This window comes from Sinohyriopsis cumingii, chromosome 2, assembly GCF_028554795.1.
Source record: "Sinohyriopsis cumingii isolate HCF-2022 chromosome 2, ASM2855479v2, whole genome shotgun sequence".
In the NCBI taxonomy this organism is placed as follows: domain Eukaryota; kingdom Metazoa; phylum Mollusca; class Bivalvia; order Unionida; family Unionidae; genus Sinohyriopsis; species Sinohyriopsis cumingii.
Window position 1 is genome coordinate 89482122 of NC_142962.1, and position 20263 is coordinate 89502384.

Genomic DNA, 20263 nt, shown 5'->3' on the forward strand with positions numbered 1-20263 from the left:
CAAATTGGCATGTGATGTCCAATAAACATAATTGTGTCCTTTCCAGCTATTGTTCCCAAGAATCTGAATACTCCTTTTTATTCTTCCATGTTGATTATTAACACTTTTCTGGAAGCTTATTTTCCCTTTTGTCTTAAACATGCATCGCTTTCTGGATGCCATTTTTAACAATTCTATAATCAACAGTTTGATTATGAACACGCTTCACATAAACAAATGTGTGTAGTTTAAAGCATTTGGGGTGCTGCTGTAAAGTTAATCTGGTTCAATGAATGATTTCACTAATTCTAAAATCAAACCAGGATCCAAACAAAACACGGATAAACCAATTATCCTGATTTTTTGGCAATGATCATTGTTCCATAGTTTTTACTAGTATGCCATAAGTTCGTATTTTAAGGGTAATTTTCATAAGACTTGTCGCAAAATCATAAGAGGTGGCAGGTCTGTATTTTACAACATGTGAAAATCTAACCTAAAATGTAATAAATAAAAAATAGTCATTATTCCGAACACTATGCCTCATTTGTAAACTATGCTATGATATCTGATACAGGATTTTAAATAAAAATTAACTCTAATCTTGACCCTGTTGAATAATAAAGAAAACAAGGCTGATGTTACAGTAAACATAGTTATATATGATGTCTTACTAACTGATTAAACAGGCAAGACAAAAAGTCTGAGTGAATTACCAACAGCTCCTTCGAAGCTCTTGATTGCTGCACCCACTGCAGTTTCCAACTGAATCACATTGATTCCATTATCCAGAGTCTGAAACAACAAAAAAAGTTACTGCAATCACATTTCTGTGGATAATATAATAAGTTTGTATAACAGTTTTATCAGTGAATTTCCTGTGGCATGTATGAGGACACATTCTGGAGAAAACCATTCAAATGTGAAGTTTGCCATTCAAATCTGAAGTTGTGTATTTTAGACAGCAAAATCAGAACCCCTTCTATCATTTCTTGTAACATTGATAATTTCATCTGATGGTAATTGGAGTGTGTATAAAAAAACATGCAATGATGGTGCAAGACTTTGGTAAATCAGTATCAATGAGTTGTATAGATTCATACGCAGATTTATATATATTTTAGAGTCTACTTTAAATGAATACACACAACATATAATCGTGTGAATGTGTAAATATCCATGCACTCAGTACTCAGTTTTCAAAGGTGTAATAATACTGAATCTACTTTTGTTTTCTTTCAGTTTTACACTGCAGACTGTTCAATTTACATGGAGAGTTTCAATAAATTCTACTAGATTCTGATATCATTCTTGTCTTTGTATGTTGTGTTGGAACTGTGTTTAGCTACCTGTTTTGTTGTGCAGTTGTTGTTGTTGTTGTATTTCAGCACACGATAGGTTATAAATGGCGGTCAGTATTAATGGTGGAGGAAGAATCAGGGAAAACCCTGGAAAGAACCACCAACCCACGAGAAGCTACTGGCAAGCTTTCTCACATACTCACATTGGCTGAATCCGAGACTCGAACCCACACAGACAGAGGTGAGATGACAGTGATCCGTAATGGATAGCGCTTTAGACCACTCTGCCACTCGGGGCCCCATGTTGTGCAGTGTTATGTGCAATGAGAACAGACAAGTGTGTGTCCCATGCTCACTTTTTACGCACACATTTGCCAATACCTTCAGACATTACTGAATGTTGAAAGAAAATAAACGTAACAATGAACCAGACCTTGACTGCATACCATTTGAGGAAAACTGAAGGATCACCTTGCCAGCAATGTACTCAAAACCCTCAAAAGTGATGCAAATGGACACTGATTCATGAAAATAAAGCAAGGACTGCAGAGAAATGAACAAATACAACTCATAAAATTATTGGATTAACAGAGGAAATGTCCCAAGACACCTAACTTGATGAATGTTGATTGCTCAAGTGACACATGTATAAATCCACAAAGTTCAAGGGAAAGAGAGATGCTACTGTTTGTCAGAAATGGATTAAGTTATCAGACTTAGATCACACTATTAAGGTATCAGATCATATTTTTATCTTATTCTAGATTTATGAATAATAACAGGAGGACAATTTAATGTCCTTGGACTGGGAACAAGTGTGATTCAATGGCATGTTTATATTTTTGTGCCAACAATGCAATTTATTTTTCTTTTTTTTCATTATTTTGCTTTGTTTGCATGATTTTGATGAAAACACTGAACATGATAATGCAGAATCTGCTTGACCTTGGCGAATAAAATTAGCTATTCCTGTTAACATGCACATGCAAATGACCTGATTAGCTTTTAGTCCAATATTAACAATTTTTTGCAATTTTTATTACTTTTCTGAACTGTCTGGACTTTAGACTGCATTTGATGCAGTTGGAGAACACGTTTAAGAAACACAAATCAAACTTAATTACTTTACAACAATTGTGAAAAACAAGGTGTAAAACATGTTTGTTTACAATAAAAACATAATAATGACCTACACTTATGTCTAGTTTCATGAGAAAACTAAAGCAGAATGATGGCCAAGAATCATATTTCTCTGAGTATGGTATTAGGAGTAAATGAAATTTTTTTCTCATCAAACTGAATATTTCTATTAACAACTTTTAACACATACTGAAAGTTACAAAGATGGTGTACCCAGACATGAAGATGGAAACCATGAGCAGGTATATCTAACTTTAAAAGACAGCAAATTACTTTGTGGCAAATACTTTCCAAAGTGGTGGGCTAAAAATGAAGAGTTCACATATGAACTAATCTTAGAATTTCAGAACATCTGCTACCACGTTGTGAAATAAATAACTGCTACACATTAGAAGTGTCTGACATATACTGTATGTTGTTGTTGTTGTAGGGTTCAATGCCATTTTTTAGCACAAGATAGGCTATACATGGCAGCTAGTATGAATGTTACAAGAAGAACCCGAGAAAACCCTGGAAAGAACCATCAACCCACAAGAAGCTACTGGCAAGCTTTCTTACATGCCCACATTGCCTGAACCAGAGTCTCGAATCCATGCAGACTGAGGTGAGATGGCAATGATCCATAACGGTGAGCATTTTAGACCACTTGGCCACTCGTGGCCCCTAATATTGTATGTTGCAATTTATACACGACTTAATAATGAATGAAGTAATTTATATGCCGATCAATGTTGTAATTAGCAATTTATACACAAGTTAATACTTTATGTAGTAATTTATACACTGATTAAATGGAGTTGTGATAATGCAGCTGTTACTGCACAAGACTCATACTCCAAGGATCAAGGGTTCAGTACCTGCCCAAGCCAGCCCTATTGGGCTGTTTTGGTGTGACCTTGGGAAAGGCACTTGGCTCCCATTTAAATCCTCAGCATGATATTGCCAATAACCTGTTAAATGTGCCATTTAAAACCAACAAAAAACAATACACTGGTTAAAAATACTGGTTAATACTGTCTGTAGTAATTTACAAATGTGTTAATGCTAAATATAGACATTTATATATGGGGTTAATACTGTATGTATTAAATTACACACAAGTGTATACTGCATCAAGTAATTTCTATAGGAGTTAGTACTGTATTTATAGGAGTTATTACTGTATGTAAATAAATACCTAAGTTAAAATTGTATGCTATATTTTATACATGGGTTAATATTGCCAGTAGTAATTTATACATGGGTTAATTCTGTATGTACAAATTATAACTGGTTTAATACTGCATAAAGAACTTTATACATGGGTTAATACTGTATGTACAAATTATAACTGGTTTAATACTGCATAAAGAACTTTATACATGGGTTAATACTGTATGTACAAATTATAACTGGTTTAATAAAGAAATGTATACATGGGTTAATACTTTAAGTAGTTACATTTAGATAAAAGTTAATACACTGGGTTTATAATTCAAGTAGCAATTTAGCAAGTTGCTTGCAACAATGAAAGTGATATGATTCCTACCTTAGGATTGACAATTATTTCCATGTGTAACGTTTTCTCTTCGATTGTCCTTTTGATTCCTTCCAGGCTTGCCCACAGATTATTTGTGTTGAATATTCTGTCAAAGTAGAACATATGCAATATAACAAACCTTAAATTTCTAACATGTAATCAAAGAAAATAAATGCTTGCTTTTTTCTAAACATCAGCATTGCTATAACATGAGTGACCATGTCCCCAAGATCAAAAGTCAAATGAGCATGTCATGTGAGAAGTTGTCTTACTTTCATAATGATTCATTCCAAGTGTGAAAAAAATCCACGGAGGGATTTAGGAAATATAAACATATAGAAAACTTGTGCCAAAACTGTAGTCTTTTGTGACTGTGACCGTGACCCCAAGATCAATGGAGTGAGAGTGTGTATCACATAATAAACTGACTTAATAATAAAGCTAAAAATGATATCAGAATCTATCATGGGGTTTAGGAAATATATGCAAATGAAAACTTTGACTCAAAACTTTGATTTTCTGTGACTGAAACCATGACCCCAAGGTAATGGAGTGAGTGCGCAAGTTGTAGAATGAATTATCTCACTGTCACAATGAATCATGCCAAGCATGACAAGAATCTAGGGCACAAATAAATATAACCAAACCCTTAAACTGTCGATGCTACAGCTACAGCCATTTTTGCAAAGAAATGGGCTCAAGAAAAGTTGCAGAGTGGTAGATGGTCTGTAATCTCCTAAGTCATATAGGGAAGCAAAATAAATCCAGCAGGTTCAGACATGTTGGGCTGTTTTCTAGATGCATTTTATCAGAGAATTAAACAAAATTTATATCAAATAACTATCAATATAGATAATCACTAGTGAATGAACTGGATCAAAATGTTAAATTTCTACATTTATCCCACATCTGAGTTCTATATTATGCTACAAATGAAATATATTTGGAGTCTGTGAGGAGTCTTATTCTCTTGCTATAAAGTTTCTACGTTTGAGGAAATAAAAAAAATTGGAAATTAACAATGTAACAATATATAAACAGATGAATTTTTACAGGTCAAAGCTAAGAAAATTCATTTTTACAATAAATGAAGCTCTGTCCTATGAGAACCATGTGTAAACTGAAGTAATTGTCAGCCTGTAAAATAAAATGTTAATTTTCTTTCACTAATAAGGTTTCTGTTTTAAGGAGGAAAAGCTTACATCTGGTAGCTTAGAAATATAAATGATATAGAAATTTTTACAAAAATCAACATTTTCCACTCACTTGAACTTTCGTATACTTTTAAATTCATCAACCTGAAACGAAACAATATCAATTCTTTTCATGATATAATAAAACATTATTTTATCATACTTCAACTGGGAAAGTTACAATTTTTTAATGCAGAACTAAAAGATATATACACAAACCAAATTTACTTCAAACATGTACGAACTGCACGCTTGTAAAGACAAGAGCCTCTTGACTGAAATGTCTAAAATTAATTTTCAGGAACTCAGGACAAGACTATTAATTTCTTTCTAAGTGCTGACTGTGGCAGAAACACTGAATGTAAGATCAGTACCATTTTCATTTGGGACAAACTTAACACCATAGGACAACCTTTGATGAAAACCCGATTTGATATGTCCATCCAGTCACCAGAAATTATAATGTAATTTTGATATCTTGATTATGGCAGAAATATCAGAAGTCAGATAGGCACCATTTTCATTCAGGACCAATTACATATAGTAGTCTTCTGGTGTAATCTAATTAAAATCAAATCTCCACAGTCTGACCACTGGAATCTTCAGTTCACTTATATTTTTAAAGCCTATCAAATAATAATAGTAACAATATTAGCAACAGTATGTACAGAATGATGTGTGTCACTTTCAATACTTTGAAAGTTGTGATTTGATAGAAGATCTACAAGATCAACAGAACAGGACTTCTTAAAGGTGTCCATCAGATCTGATTTTAATAACGCTTCTAGTGAAACCCCATTTCAATACGACTTTCCATTTAGGTGGAATAGCAATGATAAGATTTTCAAGATGGCTGCCATGGTGCTCATATTGGATGTCAGATCAGCACCATTTTCATTTTTATATCCAACTGTCTGATATTACTTTCCACCTAAGATGAATAGCAATTAGATTTTAAAGACTGCCATCATGGTGCCCATACTGAATATCAGATCAGCACAATTTTATTTAGGGCCAAGTAGACACCACAAGTGTGTCAGTGAAAACCACATTCTGATGGCCGTACTGAGTATCTGATTGGCAAATTTTTTATGTAAGACCAAGTAGACACCATACAAAGTCATGCAGTGAAAACCCAATGCAGATAAGACTTTCCATTGAGGAAAAGTAGATATAATCAGATTTTAAAGTTGGCTGCTGTGTTGATCACACCTGTAATCAGACTGGCATAATTTTCATTTCAGATGAACTAGAGACCAAATATATTCTTTCAGTGAAAACCGAAGGTTGATATGACCATCCATTTAGAGGGAGTAGCAATAGCAAGATTTTCAGTCTCATGGCAATCCTCCACATACTTTAGGAGGAGCGTAAATAACAGACTTGTCCAACAGACAGGCAGTGGATGATGGACAATAGACAAAAGGCCATCTAATAAGCTCTCAATAAAGACAAAAAGCAACATATTCTGAATCTTCCGTTTTCCTCAACAGATCTGTGGCAATAATGCAGTATATGTCGTCATCAGTCAATTAAATTTATCCATGCTCATGGTGAAAATACAGTAAAACTTGCCTGGAGAGACTACTGCTAGGTGAGATTAACTGTCTTGAGAGAGCAGGTTCTCCTTACACATATTTATGATCATACACTGTTATCACATGCCTGAGAGACCACCTCTCTTGAGACCTTTGTGTTTTCACAGATGATGTTATCTTTCAAGACATGGTCAACTGTATATAAAACTAATGACAATCAGACTGAAGATCAACAATTGCTTGCAAATTTACTAAATTATCATGTTTTCAATTAAAAAATAATAATAATTATACTGGTAATAAAAACAAGTATTTAATTTTTTAAGGAGGCTTTCTGCTTACTGCTGTCTTAATGCTTGATTCCAAACTGTCATACGTACGTGTTCTTTAGGCACTTGTGCAATTTCCAAAAGACGCAGTTTTCCATCATACTCTACAAGGGTACCTCCCTGTAAGAGATATAAATAAATGTAATTATGTCATATTAACCCCTGTACAACAAACCCTCCTGACTGTAAACATGATCTAACCTAGAACTGCCATCACAAAATGTCAGAAGATGATGGCCAACACTGTCCACTGTACTATTATGCAACGGCAGATCTGTAAGGCAAGCTAAATTACTATTTATTCAGAAAAATAGATATTTCATGGCCTATATATGTTTTACATGCAATTTTAATTAAGACACCTTATAAAATTTACAAGATGTCTTAATAAGTTTATAAGATATCTTATAACAAGTTTAATTATTATGGGTTGTAAGGTACCTTGTATATCGCACAGGATGTACAAAATTATATAATAAAATTTACAAGATGTCTTAATAAGTTTATAAGATATCTTATAACAAGTTTAATTATTATGGGTTGTAAGGTAACTTGTATATTGCATAGGATGTACAAGATTATCTAATAAAGTGTACAAGATACAGGATGTATCTGGTTCCTTCTCAGAATTTTGAGTGAACTGCACAGATCCCAATCTGCCACCATATGTATTGCAGACTGGGGTCTATGCTGTTGCTTCTTATTATTTGAAGTGAACAGCATAGATCCCATTCTATAATCATATAATGTGTTTTAGATCAGGGTCTATTCTGACTACAGATGGATAGGCATTTTACAATGATAAATAAGTCATGCATTTATTACCAAATGAACCAATTAACTGCATATGCATTACTAACAACTGAATCAATTAATTGCATATGCATTTATTACCAAATGAACATCTTAACTGCATATGCACTACTACCAAATGAACAAGTAACTGCATATGCATTTGTTACCAAATGAACCACTTAACTGTACGAATCCCATGATTATTAATGTATAATTAAGAAAGTTAAAAAGGATTTATGCTGCACCTAAAAGGCATGATCATTTTTAAGGTGCCACTGAAAGCATTTTTTGGTAGCTCACCTTAATATCTGCTCTTGTTTTGTCTGTGACTTCCATTACAAACTCAGGTGCCTTGTCTTTATTATTCAACAAGAAATTGAGAATATCTTGACGTCTGTTAAGGTCTTAATAGACTATGATGCAATTTTCTTCAATATTAGATATTCAAGTCAATTGACTTCCATCAGAGACTTGTGGCAAGTTAACATAGCCATGATACTTTCAGAAAACCAGGATTCTGAAATTCAATGAATTATTACACAAGATTTGAGTACATTTTGTGATATCAGATTTCAGAAAACAAGATTCTGACATTCAATGAATTAATTCTATGAGAATTGAGTATATTTTTTGAGAGTTCGTAAATTGTTTAAGATTTGAATAAATGATGTTAAATTTCCCCACTTCACAAGAAGAGGCACTTGCATGTGCCATGACTTGTCTCTGTGTTTCAAGTAGTGCTTCAGTGCATTAATTGATCTAGCTTGGCCATTGTTTTCAACCTGTCAAATGATGACTCCTTGATTGCCGACGGACAGTTGTTGTTGTTGTGGGGTTTAATGCCATTTTTCAGCACAAGATAGGCTATACATGGCGGCCAGTATTAACAGTGGAGGAAGAACCCGGGAAAACCCTAGGAAAGAACCACCAACCCATGAGAAGCTACTGGCAATCTTTCTCACATACCCACATAGGCCGAACCCGAGACTCAAACCCATGCAGACTGAGGTGAGATGGCAGTGATCTGTAACAGTGAGTGCTTTAGGCCACTTGACCACTCGGGGCCCCGCCGACAGACTGTAAACTAATTTTTGTTACAAGTGGTCAAGAGGACCATCTACCAATTAAATCTGAAATGAAGATAATGAAGGTATGAAATGGGCATGTAACTCACTCACCCTGCATGCTGAAGCTAACACTATCAGGAAACATGTTTTGTATGACAGTAGTTTTATTGAAGTGTGATCTAAGAGCTCCAATTTATTTGAACTGAACCATTTTAAAACCCACACCACAATTCCATTTTGGAAACCTTGAATGCTTTTGGTTAATTGAGATCAAAATTGGCTAAAAGGATCACATTTTTGTCCACTTTATAAAACAGTGGAGTGGACACATGAACTGTTCCTGGATTTCTGTCAAGGGCCAGAATATCAAAACTGAAGGAATCTGAGGTTTGTAATAGCAAGATAAGAACATCGCTGGTACTTGGATATCTGAAAAGAAAGTCCTAGAATTCCCAAGGTCACCAATTCTACCAAACAGCCGGTAATTGATCTCCTTAATTTTAGCTTATTTGGGAAGGAGCTGAAAGCACTGCATCTCTTCCTCCTTGTTGAAATCTACTGATGATTTAACGTTTGTTCTGAGTAGCAGTAGGAGGTGGAGGGCATTCTGAACTTGCCAACATCCTATAAATTTTCTCAACTACAGCCTTAAAGCTAAATTCAATCTATTCCATAGTCAGATCTGAGTATGGCTGAATTGTTGTAACTTTGTTACACTCACTGTGTGTAGAGTCTTATCTGGTTCCAACTGCAACTCTGGACAAGTCATACCTGGTGGCATTGATGACTCAATTTCATCCTCTTTGAAATGTCACTAACTCTTCCATACAGATAAGCAGTGAACATATGGAAGTCTGGCACTGCTGGAATGGCTGGCTGGTTTGCCTGGCATATGGTTGGCCAAGATGCTGGCAGTATAGAAGAATGTCCAGTTATCACCAGGACCGGCTGCACATAGGGCCTGGCCATACAGACAGATTTCTCACTGAAATCACCATCACTGTAAGGCTATGTCACTGATGTGTAGCCTTACAGTGATGGAGATTTCAGTGAGATCTGTCACTAGTATCCTTGTAAATCCTAGCTGACAATTTTATTAAAAAGATCCCCATGCTGGGATAGCTGGTGACAGCTGATGGATGGATGGTGATGGCTGGATGACCAGTGATGGTGAGGCTGTATTACAGAATGGATCCAATAGATAATAGATGCCTAAAGGGCATGGTTGGACATGTGGGGGAAACACACCCACTGGGCAGCCTAGTAGTGGGTGGACACCACCACCCCAATGAGTCAGAAAAAGAGGTGGAAACTAGTGAGGGAACTAATTGTAAAAGCTTGCCTATCAAGGGGAGGTAATGAGCAAGAGTTATTGCCCTCTATTTGTATGAGATAGAAAAAAAGACAATTTTCATTTTTTTTTTTTAGTAGGACTGGATTCTCAAAGTAGCAGGCTTATATCCATACCATTAATGTGATTGGGTAACATATCTGAAGGAGAAGAATATAAACATAAGAAAATTATTATCGTGTAATAACCCAAAATTCTCTTATTTCAGCTTTTTTTCTCCCACACTGTGAAATATACTATGTATTAGTTATGACAAGTGTTTTTGGTTTGATCTGTCTGTATCAATTTAATCAATTGCTAACATCTGCAATTATGATTAGACTTAACAAAATGTTTACCTTGGATACCGCATCTGAGTTTTTTAACATGCGAATGGTTTTATCATTTTTGGTCTTGGTTCTAGTATGTACAAACTTGAGTTGGTACTTTCCGAGGCCAGTAGTTTCCTTTGGCCCTCTACTTTCCTGCTCCTTAAAAATCACCTCCGGATAAAGCCTGAGAAATCCTGAGTTGCTTGTACATGTTGTTCAAACTCATCAAAATCAGTAAAACAATGTTAGGCTTGAAAAGGATACTGAGATCCACCGTAGCACCCATATTATCAATGTTGGACACAAAAATGTATTTCTTTCCTGCCTTTAAGAACATTTCCAGCAGTCCAGAGTTGTAGAAGCTCTTGTATATGTCACCGTGACCAGGAGGATACCATCTGCAGGAGAGAACACCATATCTTATAATACACCTTATAATACACCATAATCTTATAATACTGAAATGAAACTTAACTCACTTAAAAAATGACAATAAAAGAAATCAGTTGAATTTACAATGCAGTACACCTCAAAAACTAGTTTGCTGCAAAGATAATGATGTAGCTATGAAGACAAAGAAGGCAGGCATATTCCAATTAAAGCTTATTTGTTTACTTCAGCTCACTCACTAGATCCTTGTCAAATACATCAATAATTACTATATATACTTGTTTACATTAATCCAACAATCTGCACAGACCTGTTATCTCATAAAGAACTGGCTTATCTCAGTTTGTGCAGTTTGTAAGAAGTAATCAGTACAACAAAACAGCATAGACAATGATCTGCTGATGTATTGTGATGGCAGATCAGGTTCTATATTGTATGTAGCTTTACTCCATTTATCAGTGTGTACTGTATGATATATCACAGTGAATACACGTTTCTTTCATTATCATATCTAATGAGAAGACCATGCTTCATAATTAGCCCACCATATTTTCACACAACTGTAGCAAATATTCAAGCAGGATAATTGGCTCACACCCTACCATTCTGACAAACTGATTAGGCTGACTCATGGTCTTATCAGGGAAAAAATAATGTACCAATTTCAGGTATAGAATGTACACCAGAACCTTTTCCAAAAATTACCTCATACAGTGCCCTTACTCATGCAGAAGACAAACCCTATATTTAATTTTTGCCATTTGTTATACAGAAATGTGATCTGGGTCTTAATTTTACATTTATCTTGCACTACATTACTAGAATGGAAAGGAATGTAACTCTAAAAGTTTTCCACTGTTTACTTTAACTCATTAATCCCACATGCCACATTTACATGTCATAAAGCAGTAGCCTACTTCTGAGCTCTGAACGTCAACATCATTTATGACACACCAAAGTGAGTTGTATTACCAAAAAGGGAAAGATGTAGTTGTATAATCATATCAAACAATGTAGACTTTCTATTTGCATCAAAAAATACAACAGAATAAAACAACAATTTATGAGCCCCAATCTTTTTCAGGCTCAAAAATACTGGTTGCAAAATTGGAGTGTGTGTCCATTATATTATATCGTTTGGCCTTAGATCTAAATCAGATCAGTTTGAAATGCAAACAGAGAGATGAAAATTTGCAAAAGGTAAGATAGGTTTCAGATTTGGTATACAATTGGATCAGGACATGAACATAATGGATCCATTACACAAAAAAGTCAAATTTTTACCCTTCAGCACAGGTGCTGCTGAAATAGCCAATCATAAGCAATGTCTTTTATATAACTAAGCATCCGATTACATGAAATGAAGCGTTGGGATCTATTCAGAAGTAATCCCAAAAATGTATTTGCTATTCAAATTTCAGGGAAAACCAAAAAGAAATGAACTTCTAGGGGCACTGAGTTAATGCACAAATCAGACCTTCTAATTCCAGAATTCTAATCTGAAAAAATATCCTGCCTGCACTGTCAATGGATATTGTAGTTGCTACAAACCACAAATTTTTAAAGGCCCAACAAAAAACTAAATCATCTAAGAAACAACAGGACTCCTCTTCCACCATTCTCAAATTTAAGAACCAATAAAGATGTCATTTTGTTGAGAATCAAATTGATACTATGCAAAAGAAATAATTTACTGTACTTTAAGTACTGTATATTTAAAATGCAAACTTTATCACTTTCAAGAATACAAATCAGCAGAGTTCTATTAGCAAAAATATTTAAAATCTTCTAGTCTGGTTGGCCCAATAAAACTTTAATTTGAACAAAAGCTATCCAGTAAACGTAAATGGACAATATATGCTAAATTCTTCAACTTTAGAATAAAATTCGATATGAAACTTTTATTCAACATGTGGTGCATACATGTGCTCCCCTGTTATTCGGGCTGCATATTGCATCATCTAAAAACTGCAAATATGCTTGCACCTATTTTCAAAAGTGGTAACAGCTGTATAAAAGAGTATATAATCAAATCTAAATTGAAAACACTTACCCCTCTGTATTTTCGTCACTAAAGCCAACTGATATTGGCAAAAGAGATTCTCGGTTAATCCTGGGAAATCTGGAGAAAAAAGAGAAGGAAGTTTTTCATCATTATGATTTTCTGGGGTGTGTGGACAATCAATGGAGATAACCTGATGTTAGTTGGTTAGTTGTTGGTTTTAATGGTACTTTTAGTATTTTACGTCTCTTGGCATCTGTCCGTCTATGGGAGACGATTGTGTAGCTATATCATAACAGATGAAATGGGAGCCAAGTGCCTTTCTCAAAAACACACAGAAGCAGCTGATCAAATATCTGTATCCTTGATAGCAACAGAACTGCTTATGAGCATGAACTAGTTTTCCTGTACTCTGCATTGCCTCTACAACAAACAGTGTTCTCTCTCAAAATCAACAATATTTACTACTTGAAAAAGCAAGTGTCACAAAGGCAGGCTACTATTTAGAATTTAAATTTTCTAATGTCTTTTAAAAAAACAATTTTCATTGCTAAAAGAAGTGAAAAATGAAGTTAACAAAACATTTTTCTTAAGTGATTGGGAATGGGAGCTGGGCCCACCATTTTGTGAAAAATAAACCCCTTCAAAATACTTGCACTGATTATTAAAAAAAAATGTTATGCTGTTGGCCACGAGTATATTTAATCAGAAAAAACATTACCTGCTTTGATTGAATGTGAAGATGCTGACATTCACATTACCATATTTGTTCACGACTTTCTGTGTATCTGCATCCGTGTTGAAAGAGTTCATCAGAACAAGTGGCAAATCGGTGCCATATTTGTTGTTGAGATACTGGATAAAATAAAAAGTTTTAATAGTGCAAGAAGAACAGATAAAAAGTTGTATTTACATTTCTCAAAATGGTTGTGGATCCTCATTTTTAAAGATTTTTGTCTCAAGCAATGTGTATGCAAGTTCTAGAATCTGCAATGGCTGGTCATGGTCTATATCATTTCTTCTACTGATTACTCCAAAAACAACCTGCACAGACCTTGATCTGTCAGTACATTATGCAATGGCTGATCATGGTCTATATCGTTTCTTCTATTGTTTACTCCTAACAACCTGCAAAGACCCTGATCTGCCAGCACATTATGCAATGGCTGATCATGGTCTATATCATTTCTTCTACTGATTACTCCTAACAACCTATACAGAACCTAATCTGCCAGCACATTATGCAATGGCTGATCATGGTCTATATCGTTTCTTCTACTGATTACTCCTAACAACCTGCACAGACCCTGATCTGCCAGCAAATTCTGCAATGACTGATCATGGTCTATATTGTTTCTTCTACTGATTACTCCTAACAACCTGCATAGACCCTGATCTGCCAGCACATTATGCAGAAGCAAATCTGTTTCTGTCAAGATTGCAGCTGGACTTGACTTATAAAGAAGCATACAAGGTAAGTGCTTTCTCATCATTAAGAGTTCCTATCATAGTGAGAGCACAATTTAAATGACAGTAATTAATATATCCACAACTTGAAAAATCACCCTTGAAGTTTCTTCGTGTTCAATTATCTCATGATGAATACTCTATTCAGAATATTTTTGCCACACCTGAATATATTTTCCACTTTTCATCCATTCAATTAACAATAACAGTAAATATTCCATTTCTTTTGCAACCCTAATTGTGATGGTCTGGTCTTTTAAATGTGAATTAAAAGTGAGACAAAAAAATCTGTTTTGTTTTAAACGATTATACACACAAACACACACACACACACACATAACAATGGGTTTAACAGCACATCAGCACAATCCTGGCTATACATAAAACAAAGATAAAGGCAAATAAGAGAAAATTCCATTAAAAAATATCTTCCCAAACTTTTGATATAACCCATACTATTTTTTAAAAAACCCCCAAGTCATTCTCTGCTGGAAAAAAAATCACGGAATGCATGCCTGGCAAAACATTGGCTCCAAAAGTCGTCTCTTAAGATGTGCAGGATTTGCCCATCAGGTCTATTCTACATTCCATAGCCTGAAGTGGGCATCTAGAAACAGTGTTATATATAGGCAAAATTATATATGTGTTTTATTCTTAGCAGGCACAAGAAAACAATTTTGATGCAGCATAAGAATGTCAAGGCCATAAGACCGAGATCATGTTCCTACACCATACCAAACAAGTTATTTCTCCCAACCTGGAACAAAACACTTCTCATTTTGTATTTACTGCATATCCAATTTTTTTTTAAACATTCTTTTGAATTTTTTTGATGTATACTTTAAAAAAGATGAATTAGGCATTTGGCATTTTATGAAAGATGTTGTGCAACCCATTCCCACATATGTATTTGGGGTTAAACCCTAAATATCCATTGTGAAATTGCATCATCAGTCTGTCTACATTGCAAATATGCTGATTAACTTGGAATTTTTACAAATGTTCTTTGGGATGTATGAATGGATTTAATCTGCAGCCACAGACAAGTTGATAATTTCCTTCCTTCCTTCTCAAATGGAACATAGGTTTTGGACCAGTAAGGGTACCTTCACTTACACTCTAATAACTGAATAGAAACTCTACTGCCAAGTAAATTTCTCAGAAACTTTTACTGACTCACTGTAAAGGAATACATTCATGATATACAAGCTCATGTATCTACATTCAAACTGTCTATTTAGGCATACATGTCATGCAGGATGAAGCCATGCAATATGGAAAAATACTGCACAATTCAGGCAAAGTAAAGTTAATGGATAGTATAAATGAGCATATATAATAATAAATGGGTATGTAATAAATTATATGACTTAGAAAACCAAAAAATAAATCATTTTCAAACTGATACTGTTACAGCCACCTCCTGAAAAGTGATTCTTAAGTCTTATTATAGCATGCCAGGCAATAACTGTACACAAACGTTTTCATCATATAAATATACCTCTATCTGTTGTACATTCATGTCAAGGAAAGTGAGTTCATTCTTGACAGTTATTACACTCTTTGGTCCTTGACATCCCATACCAGTTCCCAGACCTCCATTTAGTTTCACTACAACCAACTGATCCAAAAGAGATTTAACATCATTCTCATTTGGACAAGGCAGCTCTCCATACATCTTCACCTGGAAGAAGAAAAAAAAGATTATAGAGCTTGTAAAAAATAGTTCTATTAAATTTTCCTCTGCTTAAAAAAAACTTTTTGGGAAGAATGCTAAGTCAATGGCTGCATGATCTAAAGAAATAAAGTAGATAGCTGTGACCTACTTTTAGGAGTGCAAGGCTAGAAAGTGGTGAAAATTAGTTTAAAATTTGATGTTCATATAAAGTTTGATAACTGAACATCCAATAGTGTCAGATAAAGCTAAATGTAAAACTTAATGTATTAAATCACTCAAGTATAAAAATATGTCACTGTGACCCATGCTAACATGACCATCCATTCATGTGAATTAGTTTCAAAATTTGTCAAAATTTTCATTGTGGCAATCATAATGAATCTCTGCAGGGCACCATTTTAATTGATGATCAACTAGATGTTATAAGTCATTTGGTGAAAACCCTATGTCGACTTGACCATCAATTCTGCAGAAACAAATTAACAAGATTTTCAAGACGGGACCATGGTGGCCAATTAGATATCAAATCGGGATCACTTTCATTTAGGTCTAACATTATACCACAAGAAGTCTTCTAGTGAAAACCCCATGCTGATATGCCTTTCCATTTCTGGTAGAAGGCATAGAAATAAGACTTTCAAGGCAGTTGGAATGGCAGCCGTATTTGAGGTCAGAACAGCAGCATTTTCATTAAAGACAAACCTGACATCATCCCCATGACTTTCCATTAAGGAGAAGAAGCACTAGATGTCGGATTGGTGTAATTTCCGTTTAGTACCAACTAGACATCAAATGAAGTCTTCTGGAGAAAACTGAATGTCAACAGGAGTGTCCCATCTAGGAGGAGTGGCAATAAGACTTTCAGGATGGTCACTGAACTATAGTAACCATATTGGATATAAGATCCACAGAACTTTTATTTAAGACCAACATCACACTATAACATCAGAAGATTTTCTAGATGGATGCTGTGGGTGCCATTTTGGACCTCAGATTGGAGCACATTTTATTTTTGGCCAACCAGATATTATTTTAAAAAATCTTTCAGTGAAAACATCCTGATGATATGACCACCCACTCAGAAGGAGTACGAATAACAATAACTTAAATATGGTGGCTGTGACCATTATAGAACCATCGTCTCTTAGGCCCCTAAACACCAAAGAAGTCTTCCGACGAAAACTCCATGGTAATATGACCTTCCATTCAGAAGCAATGTTACAATATAAAAGATGGCTGCCATTGCAACAATACTGAATGTCAGATCAGCAACATTTTCATTTAGGACCAACTAGACATCATAAAAAGTCTTTGACAGGAAGAACAGCAATAAGATTTTCAAGATGGCTGCTGCGGTGGCCATATTGGGTGTCTGAACAGCAACAATTCATTTAGGATCAACTAGACCTTGGGATGAATGTGCATGCAATGTTTCATGACAAGTAGATTAGGAGGATTAGTGATAATGAACTAATGGATTGACGACAAAGGACAACAATCCATGCATTAAGCTACATTGGTCTTCAACCAGTAGAAGGTGGAAACTGATTTAAAATATTCATATGTGAATCCAACATATATATAGTTATACAAATTATAACACCACAATGTAATGATAATTATACAAATTATAACACTACAATGTAATGATAATGTCACAAAACGAGACTGAAATTAGTTTGAAATCTGTACCGTCTGTTTAAATACATACCTAAGTTCATAATAAATAAAACTAACAATATCCCTTGGAACAGTAATCATGTATAATGTCTGTTTTGATAAACTATATTTCCATTGTTAAAAGAGAATGTTTAATTATGTAGATACAAATAAGCAGAATCATGTAAGTTTTACAAAATAGTCTTAGCTACCATCTTCATCAAGTACAGCTATTTGCATGTAACTATACAAGAATAAGGCACTATTTAAAAAGATTTGTTAGAAGACACAAAAGTACCAGTGCAACACACTGAGCTGAAATATGGAACTACAAACAGCAAGCTTAAGTACAAATACAGCCAAAAGAACAGCCATTGATTATCTGACCAAACGTTTCCCTGACCTGTGGAAACTCTAAATTGAAACATCTTTCACTCAAATACATGTAATTCACATAAATCAAATCATATGTTTATCCTGATATAAATCGTTCCCTTGCCTCCAATCTTGAAAACTCAAAACAAGCATGGACTTTAACAAATATTTTTTGGGCTCAAAGTACTTACAGTTTTTTAATTTCTACCAGTCATCTTTAAAGATGTCAGGCGATTCCTCCTCCAGTCACAACAACCCACATACATGTACTGTGTTTTAATTAAATTTCAGGATCTAATTCTCCACAAATAATATGAATTTCTTTATCCAGGGCATACATCTGTAATGGACTTTTAAGTTAATATATCTTATGCAATTTATGGTAATGGACTAAAAATGGATTAATGTCTCCAGACAGTGAAATGAGACTGATTGATATGCAGTAAAAACTAAACTTTGTTCAGTCAGCAATGACGATTAATTTTCTAGGTGTTACCATTTACTCCTTGATAAATTACTACAATTTTTTCAGAAAGATCCTAAGAACCAGACAATATATGTTGTAATAGATGCAATTACTGGTTCTGCCAGAGGTAATAAAAGAAGACACGTTTAAGTTTGTGGTCTTAATGATATATAATTGATCACTGTTCTAAGCATAGTTTTATGATATATTAGACGAGACTCTGATAGAGCTGATTCTGCAATTATTGCTGAATGTTATTCTTAACAATAATTGCAGCATTTGTGGATTTTAAGGAATTGTAATTTTGGTCTGAAATATTAGATGATGATAATAATTACAAAAATAGTGATGAAGAATACATAATATAGACTAGGGTTGCATCCATTTTTACTAAGGATTATTGTAAAGTGAATGGGCTATTTCCATAATGAAATAAAATACTTTGAATTTTGCTAGTAACTGCTATAAGCTAAATAATGATCAAATAAACTGTCAAGTCAATAAACAGCTTAAAACAGGAGTACCATAAAAGGCACATTGTACTTTTACCCCTGTTTTATAGTCTATGTAGACAACTGAAATTTTTTGCATAAGCCACGTTTCTTCTTTACCTCAGTGACAGTGAGCTTACATTTTGACCCTAAAACAAATAGACTTCATCCTTACCCAAATGCAAGCCATTGCCATAGTTTGGTTCAGGTTTGTGATACGGAACTAATGTTATTGTTTGAAAGTAATTTCTTTTTGCATTCACACTGCCCTTGACATCTGATCTTTTGACTCCAACATCAATAGGCTTCTTCCTTATCTCAGATGCAAGCCATCAATAAAGGTTGGTTGAAATATACGATTAAAAAAATGATGTTGTTTATTGGAAAACATTTTTTATCTTTCAGACACAGTGACTTTGTTGACCTTTCAACTTAAGAATCAATAGGGTCCCTTCACAAAATCAAGTACAAGCCTTTCACAAATTTTTTAACCAATGGTGGACAATTCAATTTTGTGAAAACCAGTTTTCTTCTATAAGTCACAGTAACCTTTGTTCTTTTGAGCTTGAAATCGATAGGGCTCTTTCTTACCCCATGTACTGCCAGCCACAAAGTCTAGTAACTACTGATGGTGGACACTAAAGTTGTATTGACATTTGCTGATTCAATATGCAAAATCCTTCTGTTTATGCTTTTAAATGTGTAACAACACAATGAAAAATACACAGCTACATTAAATATAAAAAAGGACTCATTTCTTCAAAATAAGTTCTCAATCACATTAAAATAACTTCTTTAAGATCATTTCTCTTCTTGCAATTGGTTATTATTAACTGTGTCTTATTTCATAAAAAACTGGAACAAAATACTGTAATATCACCTAAGTCTATGTCTTCTAGACACTGTACACTTTATTTTGTGTATCTAAACTGCACATATTTTGTGCTATGTTAACGTGTGGGTGTGCATGTGTTCTTCCCTTTTTATTTTTTATGTACATCATATTTGTTGTCCCTTGATTATCTGATAACTAGAAATGTTTTACTGTAAAACTGCTTTGGGATCGTTTCCTCATCCCAGTGGTCAAATTAATATGGGAAGAAAGAAAGAACAAAAATTGAGGCCAAGAAGGGATTGATGCTCTAATGGGAAAAAAAGAATTTACAGGAATTTTAATTGATGAGTGTTAAAATCATCTCTGATATTCTTCAG

The 20263-nt window shown here is 34.4% G+C and overlaps 1 protein-coding gene across 4 annotated transcripts in view; it reads right to left on the reverse strand.

The window, feature by feature from the left end:
* Positions 1-20263, reverse strand: part of LOC149805342 (UTP--glucose-1-phosphate uridylyltransferase-like) — a 94590-nt gene that overhangs the window by 11680 nt on the left and 62647 nt on the right. For all 4 annotated transcript variants that reach the window (XR_016418941.1, XM_089949364.1, XM_089949359.1 and 1 more), the window contains exons 4-12: positions 15884-16066; positions 13637-13770; positions 12967-13035; positions 10788-10921; positions 8095-8180; positions 7051-7119; positions 5206-5237; positions 3949-4045; positions 696-774 (exon numbers count right to left, since the gene is read on the reverse strand). Coding sequence is in view for 3 of the 4 variants with exons in the window: in XM_089949364.1 (XP_089805490.1) it covers positions 696-774; positions 3949-4045; positions 5206-5237; positions 7051-7119; positions 8095-8180; positions 10788-10921; positions 12967-13035; positions 13637-13770; positions 15884-16066 (883 nt within the window). In the remaining variant the exon portion in view is untranslated. The remainder of the gene's footprint in view (positions 1-695; positions 775-3948; positions 4046-5205; positions 5238-7050; positions 7120-8094; positions 8181-10787; positions 10922-12966; positions 13036-13636; positions 13771-15883; positions 16067-20263) is intronic.